At 46.4% G+C, this 16,669-nt stretch overlaps 1 protein-coding gene across 1 annotated transcript in view; it reads left to right on the top strand.

Moving 5' to 3' along the window:
* The window catches only part of SI (sucrase-isomaltase), a 158,895-nt gene that overhangs the window by 15,743 nt on the left and 126,483 nt on the right, over positions 1-16,669 (top strand). The window contains exons 6-8 of the mRNA XM_029911098.1: positions 4,334-4,505; positions 15,381-15,480; positions 16,390-16,502. Of these exons, the coding sequence (XP_029766958.1) occupies positions 4,334-4,505; positions 15,381-15,480; positions 16,390-16,502 (385 nt within the window). The remainder of the gene's footprint in view (positions 1-4,333; positions 4,506-15,380; positions 15,481-16,389; positions 16,503-16,669) is intronic.

Below are 16,669 nucleotides of genomic sequence, written 5' to 3'. Positions count from 1 at the left end.
AAGCAGGAAATGTAGTACAAAATATAATATTCATGAGAACATAGCTGTGACCTAAAAAGTTCCACAGTTGTATCATCAGAAGGAACTGAAGGGACCGGTTTACGTTTTGAGAGGCTCATTCAATTTATAAACTCTTTCTAGAGTTTTCTGGTTCAACAGTATTACTCATTCGCTCAGAGTAATATTTTGTCCCATATGTCAAAGGATCAGGATCTGCATCATGCAACTTCCACAAGCAAAACTCCCAGTCAGGAAAGGAATTTTGTTTCCATAAGGTTTAGAGGACCACCTCCTTTGTTTTACATCCACATTAATTTATTTAATTCTCATGTATTAATTTACTGTTTTTTATATTAAAATATTTCACAGAAGATCTGAACAGATAAAAGCCACTAATATCCTTGGGTTCAGCAAAGCTGCGCTTGGCGCAGAACACAAGAGATGGCCATGAAAAGATGGACGTAAACTATTTTTGAACTCGTGGTCCTGGCAATGGATTGACCCCTGGTGTAAAGTTCATAGAGTTAAAGGCCAGAAGGGCCCATTAGATCACCTCCTTACCTGATCTCCTGTATATCACAGGCCATTAAATTTCACCCTGATACCCCTAAATTGATCCTGATAACTTGAGTTAGATTAAACTGTTGTGTGCCACAGGCAGAGAACAGGAGAGACTGAGCTACACCTCTACCCCGATATAACGCGACCCGATATAACACGAGTTCGGATATAACGCAATAAAGCAGTGCTCCAGGGGGGCGGGGCTGCGCACTCCGGCAGATCAAAGCAAGTTCAATATAACGCCGTTTCACCTATAACGCGGTAAGATTTTTTGGCTCCCGAGGACAGCGTTATATCGGGGTAGAGGTGTACCACCAATGCCTGAGGCCCCTGCAATTGCAGGGACTGAATTAGGTGAGATATGCCCAAGTGATTGATGCTCCAGACTGCAGAAGTAGGTAAAAAAAAATGTCCAAGGTCCAATCTGTCCTGGGGGGAAATTCTTTCCTGATGCCAAATCCAATGATCAATTTGACTCTGAGGGTGTGAGCAAGACATACCAACCAAGCAGCTTAGGCTATATCTACACTACACACCTGTGGCTGTGGCATGTAAAATATGCATAGCTACATGCTGCAGTAAAAAGCAAGGTGTGTCACACTGCAGCATGTAGATACACGTGTTAGTGAAAGGTTCTGGCAAGGGGGAGGCAATGGGGAAAGATTAGCCTTTTCCCGCTGCTTGAGTCTCTTCCTGTGGCAGGGAAGGGTTCCAGCACAGGGGAGGCAGTAGGACACTACACTGCTAAAAATAGCAGTGCAGATGGAGAGGCATGATTTGGATGAGGATAGAACAGTGTAGGGGATGTACCTGGGTACATCCCCACATGTCTTCACTCTACTAGCCTAAGCAGTCTCTCACGGTCTACACTGCTATTTATATCCATGCTGGGGGGTTATCTGTGTACATACTTTACATGCTGCCGAAAGAAGCAGGCAGTGTAGATGTACCTTAAGAAAGAGGATTCACGGTATCACCCCGGAGCGCTGGTCTACCTTGTCTGGCTTCCAGCTGTGTAGCCTCAGGAGGTCAGGGCTGCTCTAACCTATGCCTGCTAATAATTGTTCCCAAGGGAATCTAGCCATGTCTCCTCTTCCCCAACATAACCTCTCTGCTGAGGGGGAGATATACAGCTGGCTAAGCCAGCCCTATGTCCATAGGTGCTGGAACTAGGAGTGCTGGGGATGCTGCCACACCCCCAGCTTGAAGTGGTTTCCATTATATACAGGGTTTACAGTTTGGTTCAATGGTTCTCAGCACCCCCCACTATAAAAATTGTTCCAGCGCCTTTGCTACCTGGGGATTCTCCCATACAGCGAACCCTCATCTGCCCATTTAGGAGAGCTTTCCAGCCATTTGTGCCACCAGTGAGAGAGGGCAACATTTAGATAAAATGTTTAAAAGTTCTTAAGCCTATAAACACATTAAATACTTCGATTCCCCATTATTTTCTGAAAATGAAATTTACTGCCTAACTCTGAAATCCAGTAGTAGTAAGTGTCATGGCTAATGTGCTTATTAAATCAATCAAAGAATGATTACCTGTCAAAAGCTGGGGTTATCAGTTATGAGTTGGGGTTGTTATCAACTCTTCAACTTTAATTCATTGGCTATTAATCTTAGGCTATTATTAGTATTGTTTACCCAATTGAGGTTAAAATCCTCCAAAATGATCAATTCACCACTATTAAATGCACAATAGGCAGATTTAATATTCGATGAATGGTTGATGACTGCTTGAATGGGGACATGGTGGGGGACCGTAAATCTACTTCAAGGGAACCAGTATGGAAAAATCACAGGAATTAAACATTGCTGGAAGACTGCATAAATTTTCTTTCACTCTTTTTTTTTTTTTTTTAATACATACCACTGCATTTACCATAAATACCCACAAAAAGCAGGAAATTCAGTTACAGCTGATTCCTGTACATGATTATATAATCTCAAGCCATTGTTTAAAAAGGTGCGGTTCCTCAGCTGGTGTCAATTGGTGTAAATCCATTGAAATTCATGGAGCTCAGTTGAGTGACACCAGATGAGGACCTGACTCAATAATTAAAAATAAAAATCTTCTTCCTTGGGGGAGACCAACACTTGTGACTTGTAATTTACTTTTAAAATAAAAATCATTAGAGCTAGGAACCTAATAACTTCCATCATCTTTCATTACCATAATAAGTCCCACCAATTAATAATTGAAATTTCATAGGCCAATAACTACCACTATTGTCCAAGACAAAATGCACAAATCACTGGCCTAGTTCTTTAACAGCACATATTTTGTTCCCATGGAATAATTAATATTTATAAAAATTGGTAAATATATGGACCAGATCCTTACTGAAATCATTAAAGCTATGCCAAATTCCCCCAGCTAAGGATCTGGTCCACTATGCCCTATATTACCACACAGTATTGTTATATTTTATTATTATTATTATTATTATTTATTATTACTGACAAAATAGGGTAGAGGACAAAATAAAAGGATCAAAATTGAAAAGAGCCCAAACTCTGTCCATTGTACTCATTTATTTATGCATCATTTATTCTTAATTGCTAATACAAAGTTTAATATTCTAAGGGGCTGTCTACACAAAAAGTACTGCTTTAACTATACCAGTATAATTAAAGAACTACTATCCCCCTACTGCAGGGATAGGTAACTCACAGCCTTAGGTAAGGGCCAGTTGGCTTTTAGCTCATACAGTAGAGCAGAGGTAGGCAACCTATGGCACGCGTGCCAAAGGTGGCATGCAAGCTGATTTTCAGTGGCACGCACACTGCCTGGGTCCTGGCCACCGGTCCAGGGGGCTCTGCATTTTAATTTAATTTTAAATGAAGCTTCTTAAACATTTAAAAAACCTTATTTACTTTACATACAACAATAGTTTAGTTATATATTATAGACTTATAGAAAGACCTTCTAAAAACGTTAAAATGTATTACTGGCACGCAAAACCTTAAATTAGAGTGAATAAATGAAGATTCGGCCCACCACTTCTGAAAGGTTGCCGACCCCTGCCCTAGTGTGTAAGAATTTATACTGTTATGAATTACTTGACTTGTGCCTCTTTTTATTCCATGCGGAATATAGGGCCTTCACCACTGCCTCTATCTTAAGGCGGGTCCACACTACAAACGCTGCGAGAGGCTGTCACTACATCAGCGGGAAAAGCTGTCCCACTGACGTAGTACTGGGGGGGTTAAGGTCGGTATAACTATGTCGCTCAGGGGTGTGGATTTTTCACACCCTGAGTGATGTAGTTCTACTGAAGTAAGTGTGTAGTGTAGACCTGGCCTTAGACAGTCTTTTGATGCAGTCTTACCTTCTTCCCATGTCATATTGATAGCTGTCAGTTCTGCTTCTGTTGTGTATTTCCATGTTATGCTTGGTCTACCTCATCACCTCTTGCCCTGGGGATACCCATCCAATGCCTGCCTTGTTACCAGGGCCGGCTCTAACTTTTTTGGCAGCAAAAAAAAGTGCCGTCCCCCGAGCCCCTGCCGGAACCCCCCCGCCGAGCGCCGCGCCGCTGGAGCCCGCCCCCCCCGCCGAGCGCCGCGCCGCCGGAGCCTGCCCCCCCTGCGGAATGCCGCGCCGTCGGAGCGCTGCCCCCCCCTCCCCCCCAAGATTGGCCGCCCCTTACCAGGTGCCGCCCCAAGCATGTGCTTGGTTGCCTGGTGCCTGGAGCCGGCCCTGCTTGTTACGTTAGTCAGGAAGCTAATGTGGGGTTTTTTTGTTTTGTTTATTACATTGTTTCATCAGGTTCAATACTAGCATAGGACCACTTCAGTATGCTGACCAGTATTTGCAGCTCTCAATCAAACTACCCAGCAGCAACATTTATGGAATCGGAGAACACGTCCACACACAATACCGGCATGATGTTAACTGGAGAACGTGGCCCATCTTTACCAGAGATGCTTTCCCCAATGGAGTAAGGAATGATTCATTTATTATGCTTTGGTCTTAGCAAGTGGTTTCTGAGAATTAAGAGTGATTATGCATTAAACACATTTTAAAATGTGGTTAGTTTTTGCTCTCCACGATAGATTGGATATTTCTTAAAAGCCAGTCATTAGCAAGGTCTAGTTGAGTTTTTCTCTAAAGACTTGTCAGCTACACAATGCAGTTGCTAAATGCTAGATGTTACTGATTGGAAAAAAGCCTCACAAGGAACAGTTAGAAATATTTTGATTTGTTCGTTTATTTGAAATGTTGAGAATCAGTGGGTAAGTTGAGAAACATTAATATGAGTCTTCAGATTCAACTGCTAAACTAACCAGATAACAATATGTTCAAAGAGGTGCTCCGTGCAAATAAAGATTACATGCGTTCTCAGTTTAATGCAAGGTTGGGCAAACTACGGCCCGCGGGCTGGATCGTGCCCCTCAGGGCTTTGGATCCGGCCTGTGGAATTGCCACCCCCGTGCCTTGGCGGGCCCCGTGCCGCTCCCAGACGTGGCCAGCACCACATCCCTGTGGCCCCTCATGTGTGTGTGGGGGGGCAGAGGGCTCCGTGCGCTTCCCTCGCCTCCAGGAATCGCCCCCCACAGCACCTATTGGCCAGGAACCAGGAACTGCGGCCAATGGGAGCTTTGGGGGAGGTACCCACAGGCAAGGGCAGCACACGGAGCCTTCTACTCCCCGCCCCCAGGGGCCACAGGGACACGGTGCTGGCCGCTTCCAGGAGCGGCACGGGGCCAGGGCAGGCAGACAGGGAGCCTGCCCTGGCACCGGTGCGTGCCGCTGCCACCCCGGATCCCAAACCCCTCCTGCACCCTGCACCCCAACTCCCTGCCCTGAGTCCCCTGCTGCACCCCGCACCCCTCTTGCACCCCAACCCTCTGCCCTGAGCCCCCTGCGGCACCCTGCACTCCTCCTGCACCCCAACCCCCTGCCCTGAGCCCCCTCCTGCACTCCGCACCCCTCCTCTGCCCAAACCCTTGCTCTGAGCCCCTTCCTGCACACCACACCCCCTCCCATACCCTGCACTCCCTCCCACACCCCAAACCCCTGCTCTGGCCCTGCATGCAATTTTCCTACCCAGATGTGGCCCTCGGGACAAAAAGTTTGCCCACCCCTGGTTTAATGACAACAGAGTTACGCTCATAATAGTAAAGTTGCATTTAGTGGCTGAATCTTTGCTAGGTAAGTCATGGATGTCAACAACTATTTGTTTCCAGTCCTTATTACTGTCTGTCCTGAAATATATAACAGAAGATTCTTGCTAGCAGCTTTGAAACCCTTCTAGGCTTTGTTCCAAGCTTTATTGACACTGGCACACAAAAGACGAACCGTACTGCACTTTCAGATTCCTGACCCACAATGCCTTATTAACTAAAAGACTACTGAGTATCAGTGAGAGCAGCAAAGAGTCCTGTGGCACCTTATAGACTAACAGACGTATAGGAGCATGAGCTTTTGTGGGTGAATACCCACTTCTTTGGCACATGCATCCGAAGAAGTGGGTATTCACCCACGAAAGCTCATGCTCCTATACGTCTGTTAGTCTATAAGGTGCCACAGGACTCTTTGCTGCTCTTACAGATCCAGACTAACGCGGCTACCCCTTTGATACTTGAGTAACAGTGGTGTAAAGTCAGTTGTGCCAAATACAAGGTGCTGATTTAAAAAAAATGCTATTCATTTTTTGATTGTCATTTTTTTCTGACCGTATATTCCCACACTCAACCTCATCTGCTCTTCTGGGGGTGTAGATAATCACATCTCACTGTGGTGGTGGTGTTTGTTGGTGTTTGTTCTCATTACCGATGAAAGTCCAGTGTAGACAAGCCTACAAGGGGAAATGTCTGCAAAGGTTTGTAAGCACTCCAATGAACTATAGTTGCAAATAAGCAGCTAAGGATCAGATAGGTGTTGGTATGTAGACAGATTTTAGACATAATGGATCAACAAAACAATATATATTATTAATGAAGGACTGTTTACTAATAACAAACATATCACTTGCCATATATAAAATCTTTTAGGCTTTGTCTACACTGGACTTTCATCGGTAAAACGTTTGTCATTCATGGGTGTGAAAAAAAGACCCTGCCTAAACGACAAACGTTTTACCGATGAAAAGTGCCGGTGTGAGCAGCGCTTTGTCAGTGGGAAAGTTCTCCTGCTGACAAAGCTATTGCCGCTTGTTGGGGTTGGAGGTTTTTTGTCGGTGTGAGAGATCTCTCCCGCCGACAAAGAGCGGCTACACTGTGCACCTTTTAGCGGCATGACTGAAGCGGCATAGCTGTGTTGCTAAAAGATGCGACGTGTAGACATAGCCTTATGGACCCTAAACTAGGTTATGTATAACTAATCGATGTAACTTTTAAGGAAGACCATTTATCATTTTGGCCCAGTTCAGCAAAGCTCTGAGGCAGGTGCTTAATTTTAAGCATGTGCTTTGCTGAATCAGGACCTCTATCGAGTATTCAAACCCATCTCTTTGACCACCAGCCTTTAAGGAAAACCTTACCTGTTTGCAATTAGTTCAGATTTTGAAATCTGTGGGCCTGATCCAGCAGTTGTCATTCAGGCAGAGCTCCCAGTTGACTTCAGTGGGAGTTTTGTCTGAGCAAGGACTGGAAGATTGGGTTGCTATACAGCTAAACTATGGCTGTCCTGCATGAGTGTACTAGAGGAGTCAGTGGATAGAGTCCCTTCCCCCTCATTGCACTGTATAGCTGGCAGCCATTATTTGGTCACTTAGGCCTCGATCCAGAAAGGGACTTTGGTGTTGCAATGCTGAGCTTTTTAAGCACCTCTACAATGCCTACGGTGAGAGAGATGCCTGAGAAGGGGATCCACAAAAGCTAGCACATTATGTGGGGAGATGCCTAAGCTATCCAATGGGAGATGCCGATGAGAAGGGTGTGTCGTAAGCTCCACCCCTCTCACAGAGTTTGCTGCCTATGTTTCCTTGCAGTCAACTGCTGGGAATCTCTCTACTGGAATTAGGCGCTCTTGTGAGAATGGCTTAGGCACTAGAAACAGCCTCAGTGCCTGCCTAACTCCTCACAAAATAGTGATTGTGTGTGTGTGTGTGTGGCGGGGGGGGGGTTCATGAAGGGTGAAGGAGGGAAATAGTGGCCTCCCTATAACTTTTAGATTAGTGGTTAAGGTACTCATCCAAGATATAGGAGCCCCAGTTCAATTCTCCACTGTACCAATGGATTTGAATAGAGGTTCCCACCTCTCAGGATTGGACTGTAGAGTCACACTCACTTTTTCTCTGGCCCAATAAACATTTAAATAGTCATTTAATACAAAATGGAACAACAGAAGATTGAGAGAGGCCCACCTCAGAATATCCCACTGTCCAGGGGTTAGGGCACTCATCTGAGCGGTAAGAAACTCCTGGCAGAGTGAGGGAATTCATAGATAGATTCATAGATTCATAGATTCTAGGACTGGAAGGGACCTCGAGAGGTCATCGAGTCCAGTCCCCTGCCCGCATGGCAGGACCAAATACTGTCTAGACCATCCCTGATAGACATTTATCTAACCTACTCTTAAATATCTCCAGAGATGGAGATTCCACAACCTCCCTAGGCAATTTATTCCAGTGTTTAACCACCCTGACAGTTAGGAACTTTTTCCTAATGTCCAACCTAGACCTCCCTTGCTGCAGTTTAAGCCCATTGCTTCTTGTTCTATCCTCAGAGGCTAAGGTGAACAAGTTTTCTCCCTCCTCCTTATGACACCCTTTTAGATACCTGAAAACTGCTATCATGTCCCCTCTCAGTCTTCTCTTTTCCAAACTAAACAAACCCAATTCTGTCAGCCTTCCTTCATAGGTCATGTTCTCAAGACCTTTAATCATTCTTGTTGCTCTTCTCTGGACCCTTTCCAATTTCTCCACATCTTTCTTGAAATGCGGTGCCCAGAACTGGACAAAATACTCCAGCTGAGGCCTAACCAGAGCAGAGTAGAGCGGAAGAATGACTTCTCGTGTCTTGCTCACAACACAGCTGTTAATACATCCCAGAATCACGTTTGCTTTTTTTGCAACAGCATCACACTGTTGACTCATATTTAGCTTGTGGTCCACTATAACCCCTAGATCCCTTTCTGCCGTACTCCTTCCTAGACAGTCTCTTCCCATTCTGTATGTGTGAAACTGATTTTTTCTTCCTAAGTGGAGCACTTTGCATTTGTCTTTGTTAAACTTCATCCTGTTTAACTCAGACCATTTCTCCAATTTGTCCAGATCATTTTGAATTATGACCCTGTCCTCCAAAGCAGTTGCAATCCCTCCCAGTTTGGTATCATCCGCAAACTTAATAATCGTACTTTCTATACCAATATCTAAGTCGTTAATGAAGATATTGAACAGAGCCGGTCCCAAAACAGAACCCTGCGGAACCCCACTCGTTATGCCTTTCCAGCAGGATTGGGAACCATTAATAACAACTCTCTGAGTACGGTTATCCAGCCAGTTATGCACCCACCTTATAGTAGCCCCATCTAAATTGTATTTGCCTAGTTTGTCGATAAGAATATCATGCGAGACCGTATCAAATGCCTTACTAAAGTCTAGGTATACCACATCCACAGCTTCTCCCTTATCCACAAGACTCGTTATCCTATCGAAGAAAGCTATCAGATTGGTTTGACATGATTTGTTCTTTACAAATCCATGCTGGCTGTTCCCTATCACCTTACCACCTTCCAAGTGTTTGCAGATGATTTCCTTAATTACTTGCTCCATTATCTTCCCTGGCACAGAAGTTAAACTAACTGGTCTGTAGTTTCCTGGGTTGTTTTTATTTCCCTTTTTATAGATGGGCACTATATTCGCCCTTTTCCAGTCTTCTGGAATCTCTCCCGTCTCCCATGATTTTCCAAAGATAATAGCTAGAGGCTCAGATACCTCCTCTATTAGCTCCTTGAGTATTCTAGGATGCATTTCATCAGGCCCTGGTGACTTGCAGGCATCTAACTTTTCTAAGTGATTTTTAACTTGTTCTTTTTTTATTTTATCGGCTAAACCTACCCCCTTCCCATTAGCATTCACTAGGTTAGGCATTCCTTCAGACTTCTCGGTGAAGACCGAAACAAAGAAGTCATTAAGCATCTCTGCCATTTCCAAGTTTCCTGTTACTGTTTCTCCCTCTTCACTAAGCAGTGGGCCTACCCTGTCTTTGGTCTTCCTCTTGGTTCTAATGTATTGATAAAAAGTCTTCTTGTTCCCCTTTATTCCCTTAGCTAGTTTGAGCTCATTTTGTGCCTTTGCCTTTCTAATCTTGCCCCTGCATTCCTGTGTTGTTTGCCTATATTCATCCTTTGTAATCTGTCCTAGTTTCCATTTTTTATATGACTCCTTTTTATTTTTTAGATCATGCAAGATCTCGTGGTTAAGCCAAGGTGGTCTTTCGCCACATTTTCTATCTTTCCTAACCAGCGGAATAGCTTGCTTTTGGGCCCTTAATAGTGTCCCTTTGAAAAACTGCCAACTCTCCTCAGTTGTTTTTCCCCTCAGTCTTGATTCCCATGGGACCTTACCTATCAGCTCTCTGAGCTTACCAAAATCCGCCTTCCTGAAATCCATTGTCTCTATTTTGCTGTTCTCCCTTCTACCCTTCCTTAGAATTGCAAACTCTATGATTTCATGGTCACTTTCACCCAAGCTGCCTTCTACTTTCAAATTCTCAACGAGTTCCTCCCTATTTGTTAAAATCAAGTCTAGAACAGCTTCACCCCTAGTAGCTTTTTCAACCTTCTGAAATAAAAAGTTGTCTGCAATGCAGTCCAAGAATTTGTTGGATAGTCTGTGCCCCGCTGTGTTATTTTCCCAACATATATCCGGATAGTTGAAGTCCCCCATCACCACCAAATCTTGGGCTTTGGATGATTTTGTTAGTTGTTTAAAAAAAGCCTTATCCACCTCTTCCACCTGGTTAGGTGGCCTGTAGTAGACTCCTAGCATGACATCACCCTTGTTTTTTACCCCTTTTAGCCTAACCCAGAGACTCTCAACACTTCCGTCTCCTATGTCCATCTCTACCTCAGTCCAAGTGTGTACATTTTTAATATATAAGGCAACACCTCCTCCCTTTTTCCCCTGTCTATCCTTCCTGAGCAAGCTGTATCCATCCACACCAACATTCCAATCATGTGTATTATCCCACCAAGTTTCAGTGATGCCAACAATGTCATAGTTGTATTTATTTATTAGCACTTCCAGTTCTTCCTGCTTATTACCCATACTTCTCGCATTTGTATATAGGCATCTAAGATACTGGTTTGATCTTTCCTCCCGGTTTTGTCCTGACCCTCCTTTCTCTCTGCCAATATAGCCCACACTCCCTCTCGTCTCCGACCCATCTCCCAGGTCTCCATGTTCCCCACTTACCTGCGGGCTTTGCTCACCTGTCCCCGTCGAACCTAGTTTAAAGCCCTCCTCACTAGGTTAGCCAGTCTGTGTCCAAATAGGGTCTTTCCCCTCCTCGAAAGGTGAACACCATCTCTGCCTAGCAGTCCTTCCTCAAATAGCATCCCGTGGTCTAGGAAGCCAAAGCCCTCCTGGCGACACCATCTTCGCAGCCAGGCATTCACCTCCATGATGCATCTATCTCTGCCCGGGCCCCTACCTTTGACAGGAAGAATCGAAGAGAATACCACCTGCGCTCCAAACTCCTTCACCCGTACTCCCAGAGCCCTGTAGTCACTCTTGATCCTCTCAGTGTCACACCGCGCAGTATCATTTGTGCCCACATGGATGAGTAGCATGGGGTAGTAGTCAGAGGGCTGGATAATCCTCGACAATGCCTCCGTAACGTCTCGGATACGGGCTCCCGGCAGGCAGCATACCTCCCGAGATGAAATGTCAGGGCGACAGATGGGTGCCTCCGTCCCCCTCAGCAGAGAGTCTCCGACCACCACTACCCTACGTTTCCTATTCGCAGTGGTGGCAGCAGACCTCCCAGCCTTAGGGGTACGAGGCTTCTCCTCCTTTACTGTAGGGGGTAATGCCTTCTTTCCTGTATCAAGAAGAGCATAACGGTTACCTATTACCACAGCGGGAGGGTTCGGAGCAGGGGTGGAGCACTGCCTGCTGCCAGAAGTAACCAGCTGCCAGTGTCCACCCTGAGCCATCTCCTCCTCCACCAGTGGTGTATCAGCAGTCCTGTGTCCTGGGACAGCTACCTCAGCTGTCTCCACATGGACACTGTCCAGGAATTGCTCGTGGATTCGGATGCTTCTCAACCTAGCCACCTCCTCCTGTAGCTCTCCCACCTGCTGCCTGAGAGATTCCACCAGCAGGCACCTTTCACATTGGATGGTCCCCCCAGCCTGGATATCAGTAAGTGGAAATTGCAAGTTACAGTCTCTGCAAAACCACACCAGGATCTGGGTAGAAGCATCCATGCTCAGGCGCTCTGTCTGGCTACAGGCGCAGGTGGAGGAGACAGAAGCAGTGCTGGCACAGGTATTGCAGGTCTTCCTAACCATCGTAAGCCTCCCTCTGTCAAACTCCCGTCTGCAGCCCCCTGTCCGCTGAAAGGGTTGTTTAAGCAAGAAGTTTAAAGTTTTAAGGGGAATAAAGGGAAAACAGATAGAACCGGCAAGGGACCCTCGCCCCTTCCCACTCCCCTTCCCAACTCCCTTGCGAAACTCCCTGTTAGCAGCCCCTGTTCGCAAAAGCTCCCTGGTCGCTTGTGCGCTGCTTTATAAAGCCCTGGCCTGTATGAATGCCCCGCCCACTGATTAAGGCTCAGCCAATTACCAGAGGCTTCTAGGTTTCAAACCTTCCTTTGAAGCTCACAGCTTCCAACTGTCAGCCACAGCACACGGTCCTTCAAACAACCAAACAAACAAACAGACTGACAAACACAAGCTCAGCACACAGCAAGTAACCCCCAAACACAAACAAACACACACTGCAGACAGTCACTTACCCCAAAAGGGTGCTGTATTGCTCCTCCTTCACCTGGAGAACTCCCTTGCGAAACTCCCTGTTAGCAGCCCCTGTTCGCAAAAATTGTACCAGGGTCTCCGACATCCCAGCTCAGTGCCCTAATCACTGGACTAAAGGTTATAAATTAGGTTGTCTCTTTCTTTCCCCCTCCTCCAGCTGTTTTGTGTGTGGTTAATTGTGCTCTGAGGATATCTACTGAATCGGGCCTCACAGGCAAGATTGGGAGGGCAAGGCCTATCTCCACCTTGTTTGTGAATCGCAATAAGGTTTAGGCATGAGAGAGGCATCTGGAAGCCCACCTGAGGCAGTAGTGCATCTGCCCACAAGCAGAAACTTAGGTATCTAGGGGATTTCTATGGTGGAAATGTAAGTGCCTGGTGAGTTTAGGCATCTAAGGGGTTAGATGGCAGATGAGCAGGGGTTTTGTAGATCACAGTAGTACCTAAATTTGGGCCTTAGGCACCTAAATCCCTTTGTGGATCTGGGCCTAAGGGACAGATTTCAAAAGGTGTTGAGGCACCTAAAGATGCAAATAGGTCCCTAGAAGTTGTTTCAAAAGCACCAGTGGAAGTTAGGGGCCTAGGTACTTTTGAAAATATCACTAGGCACCCAACTTCCATTAAAAAAATCTGGTCCTAATTCTCTAGCAGAGGCAAGGGAAGGCCAGCGAGTGCTGACTTCAGCAACCAGGCCATAGAGAGGGTCTGGAGATATGTCCATGGCCCCTCTCCCACTGTTCTGTAGGGAGTGTAGACTACATTGGTAGAACAAATATAGCAACTGCTTTTTCTAAGTATTATCTAGGACCAGCTCTGAGGCATGCCTGTTCTTCTAGTATGCTGCTTTAATTTCCCAAGGGATTTGGGTGGTGGTCTGAATTGTCCTTTATAGGAAGAGAGAAAAGGGATTTATGACAGACTAATTATGTATTGGTAATGATATGTGTCTCAGGACTTCCTGCCCTTGGAAGCTGGTCAGCCTGTGGGAATTACGTAGGAGGAGCTAATTACACACAGGCAAGGTCTAATTCAGAGGTGGGCAAACTACGGCCCGCGGGCCAAATCTGGCCCACGGGACCATTCTGTCCGGTCCCCGAGCTCCTGGCCTGGGAGGCTCGCCCCCGGCCCCTCCCCCGCTGTCCTCCCTCCCCCGCAGCCTCAGCTCACTGCACCGTGGGCGCAGTGCTCTGGGCAGAAGGGCTGCGAGTTCCTGGGGTAGCGCAGCTGCAGAGCCCGGCCTGACCCGGTGCTCTGTGCTGCGTGGTGCGTGGCTGGCTCCAGCCAGGTGGCATGGCTGTAGTGCCGCCAGCCACCGGTGTTCCAGGCAGCATGGTAAGGGGGCAGGGAGCGGGGGAGGGGGGCATGGCTAGAGGGCAGGGGAGTTCAGGGGGTGGCCAGGGGCCAAGGGTGTGGATGGGGTGGGGGTGGTCAGAGGGCGGGGAACAGGGGGGTTGAATGGGGGCAGGAGTTCTGGGGGCGGTCAGGGAGCAGGGTGGGGTGGATGGAGCAGAGGTCCACAGGGGGCCATCAGGAATGAGAGGAGGGATTGGATGGGGCAGTAGGGGGCAGTCAGGGGTGGGGGTTCCGGGCACAGTCAGGGGACAGGGAGAAGGGGGGGTGGATGGGGCAGGGGTCCTGGGGGGGCAGTCAGGAAGGAGGGAGGGTTGGATGGGGCGGTGGGGGGCACTTAGGGGCGGGGAGTCTGGGGGTGGTCAGGGAGAAGAGGCGGTTGGATGGGGCAGGGGTCCCGGGTAGCAGTTGGGAAGGAAGAGGGGGGTTGGATGGGGCGGCGGGAGGTAGTTAGGGGCGGGAGGCCTGGAGGTGGTCAGGGGACAGAGAGCAGGAGGGGTGGATGGGGCAGGGATCCCGGGGGGGTGGGACCGTCAGGGGGCGAGAAGCGGGGGGAGTTGGGGGCTGGGCCACGCTTGGCTGTTTGGGGAGGCACAGCCTCCCCTAACCGGCCCTCCATACAATTTCTGAAATCCGATGCGGCCCTCAGGCCAAAAAGTTTGCCCTCTCCTGGTCTAATTAATATAGAGACCCACTCTTTTTGCAAACCCACTCAGCAAAACCACTGTGGCTCAGCAAAACCGCAAGTCTTGATTTTGTTTTGTAAAACCAAAATCAAGGGTAGTGCATGTCTCTGCCCCATTACAAATTTCAGTGGCAGTTGGATAAATGATTCTGGTTTTGGTCCATCTCTACTAATTCCACAGCCTGTGATTTGCTTCTCTTTGATTCTTGGTGGGTGGAGCTGTGGGGCCAGATCTTTACTTGTGTTAATCAGCATAGCTCCATTGAAATCAATGCAATCACACTGATTTGCATTTCCTGAGGATCTTATCCACAGTGCTGATCTTTCTTTTGCAGGAAAGGAGGAGGACTATGACAAAGTCTGTTATCAGTTCACAAGCTCTTTTTGTTGCTAATGATAGAAGAAACAAATATTGATAGTAATGTAATTAAAAAGAAACAAACTCTCTTATTTACATAGAATACACATGGAAATATGTATGCCCTGAATGGCATATGAAGTATATTGTCTACTTGATGTACACATTTAGCTCACAAAAACATTATTGTGATGCATGCATACTCATCAAAAGGTCTGTCATGTCTGTCTACCTATTTTATCTGCATGTTTTAAGCAACTGTCTGTGTACTGATTTTCCATATACTGGTGAATAGAAAACATCCCCGGCAAGGAGAAAAATGCAAGAAAATAGGAAATAAAAATATAGGAAAAATTCAGGGGTTTTGTTTGTTTCTTTATCAGGTATGTTCAGCAGTTTCAATTTGTATCTCTCCAGGAAATGTTCAAACTGTATCAGTGTGTGTGTGCTTATTGGGTTTTAATTTACTTCTTTTTCTTCTCTTTTATTTTAAGGGCACTCATAACTTATATGGAGCTCAAACTTTCTTCTTGTGCTTGGAAGATAACAGTGGAGCCTCTTTTGGTGTGTTCTTAATGAACAGTAATGCCATGGGTAAGAAAGACTTCACTATAACTATTTCCAACTGCTACAGCTTAACTTTAAAAAATATATATATATCTGCTGGATTGCTACACAGTGAACAAAAGTGAGTTGATTTAAAGGTCAGAATCAGGCATGTGTTTTAGCACAGCTACACATGTAAAACTCGACAGGAAACTCTGTCTTTAAAAATATCAAGCAGCAGCTATATATATAATAAAGATAGCAATGTTAAATATATTTAAGGTGAACAATGGCTACTCTAGAACTAGCTTTAGCATCACATATAAGGCCCCAGTTCCACAATGTATTTGTCCCTGGCTGGAGCCCTTGTGAAGAGTATAGTGCTCTGTGCAGCTGTAACCCACACACCTCCTGAGTGTGCTGTTCTGTCCCATCTAGTGGCACTGAGACCACTTGAGAGAGTTAAATGAGTCTGCTCTACAGCCTTAGCTAAGAGCCAGTTGGCTTTAGTTCATGCGGTAGACGCTCATGCACTAAACTCCAGAAGTCCCCAGTTTGATCCCGCTGACCGGGGCCTGTTGGCGTTACACAGGTATCTGCCCATGTGCAATGCATTGCAGGATCAAGGCCTCAATTGTAATGACAGGTCATGAAAGGATCATAGTGTTGCTTTTCATTAGAGCAACATACACAACTCTCTCTGCTTATCAGAACAGTCTAAGCCTTTTGAGACTGTGAAGATGCACTGGCTTTCTAGAGATTCCCTTTTCTTTGCAAAGGCATGTCAAATAAAATAAAATCTGAATATTTCACAACCTCCATTTGATTTCAAGGATGATTCAGGATGTCCTTGTTTTTTTCTGAACTCATTTTCTTATCCTCAATGTGAACATTGCATGGATACATTGAGTGTTTAGCTTATGTTTAAACTTTCCTATATAATTCCTTTTCTGACAGAATTTGCTCTCCAGCCTGCCCCAGCAGCAACTTACAGAACAACTGGTGGAATTCTAGATTTTTATGTCTTCTTAGGAGACACTCCAGAGCAAGTTGTTCAAGAGTATGTAAAGGTATGTTTATATCAGATGAGGCAGTACTATAAATAATGTAGGGTTACCATATCTTGAGTGTCCAAAAAGAGGACACTCCACGGGGCCCCGGCCCTGCCCCCGCCCCAACTCCACCCCTTCCCCAAAGCCCCCGCCCCAACTCCGCCCCCTCCCCTGCTTCCCGCGAA

The sequence above is a fragment of the Terrapene carolina genome, unplaced genomic scaffold (genome assembly GCF_002925995.2).
Source record: "Terrapene carolina triunguis isolate 2854851 unplaced genomic scaffold, T_m_triunguis-2.0 Scaffold88, whole genome shotgun sequence".
In the NCBI taxonomy this organism is placed as follows: Eukaryota; Metazoa; Chordata; order Testudines; family Emydidae; genus Terrapene; species Terrapene triunguis.
The sequence above is the reverse complement of the archived record's forward strand: the minus strand, read 5'-3'. Positions and strand labels throughout refer to the sequence as shown.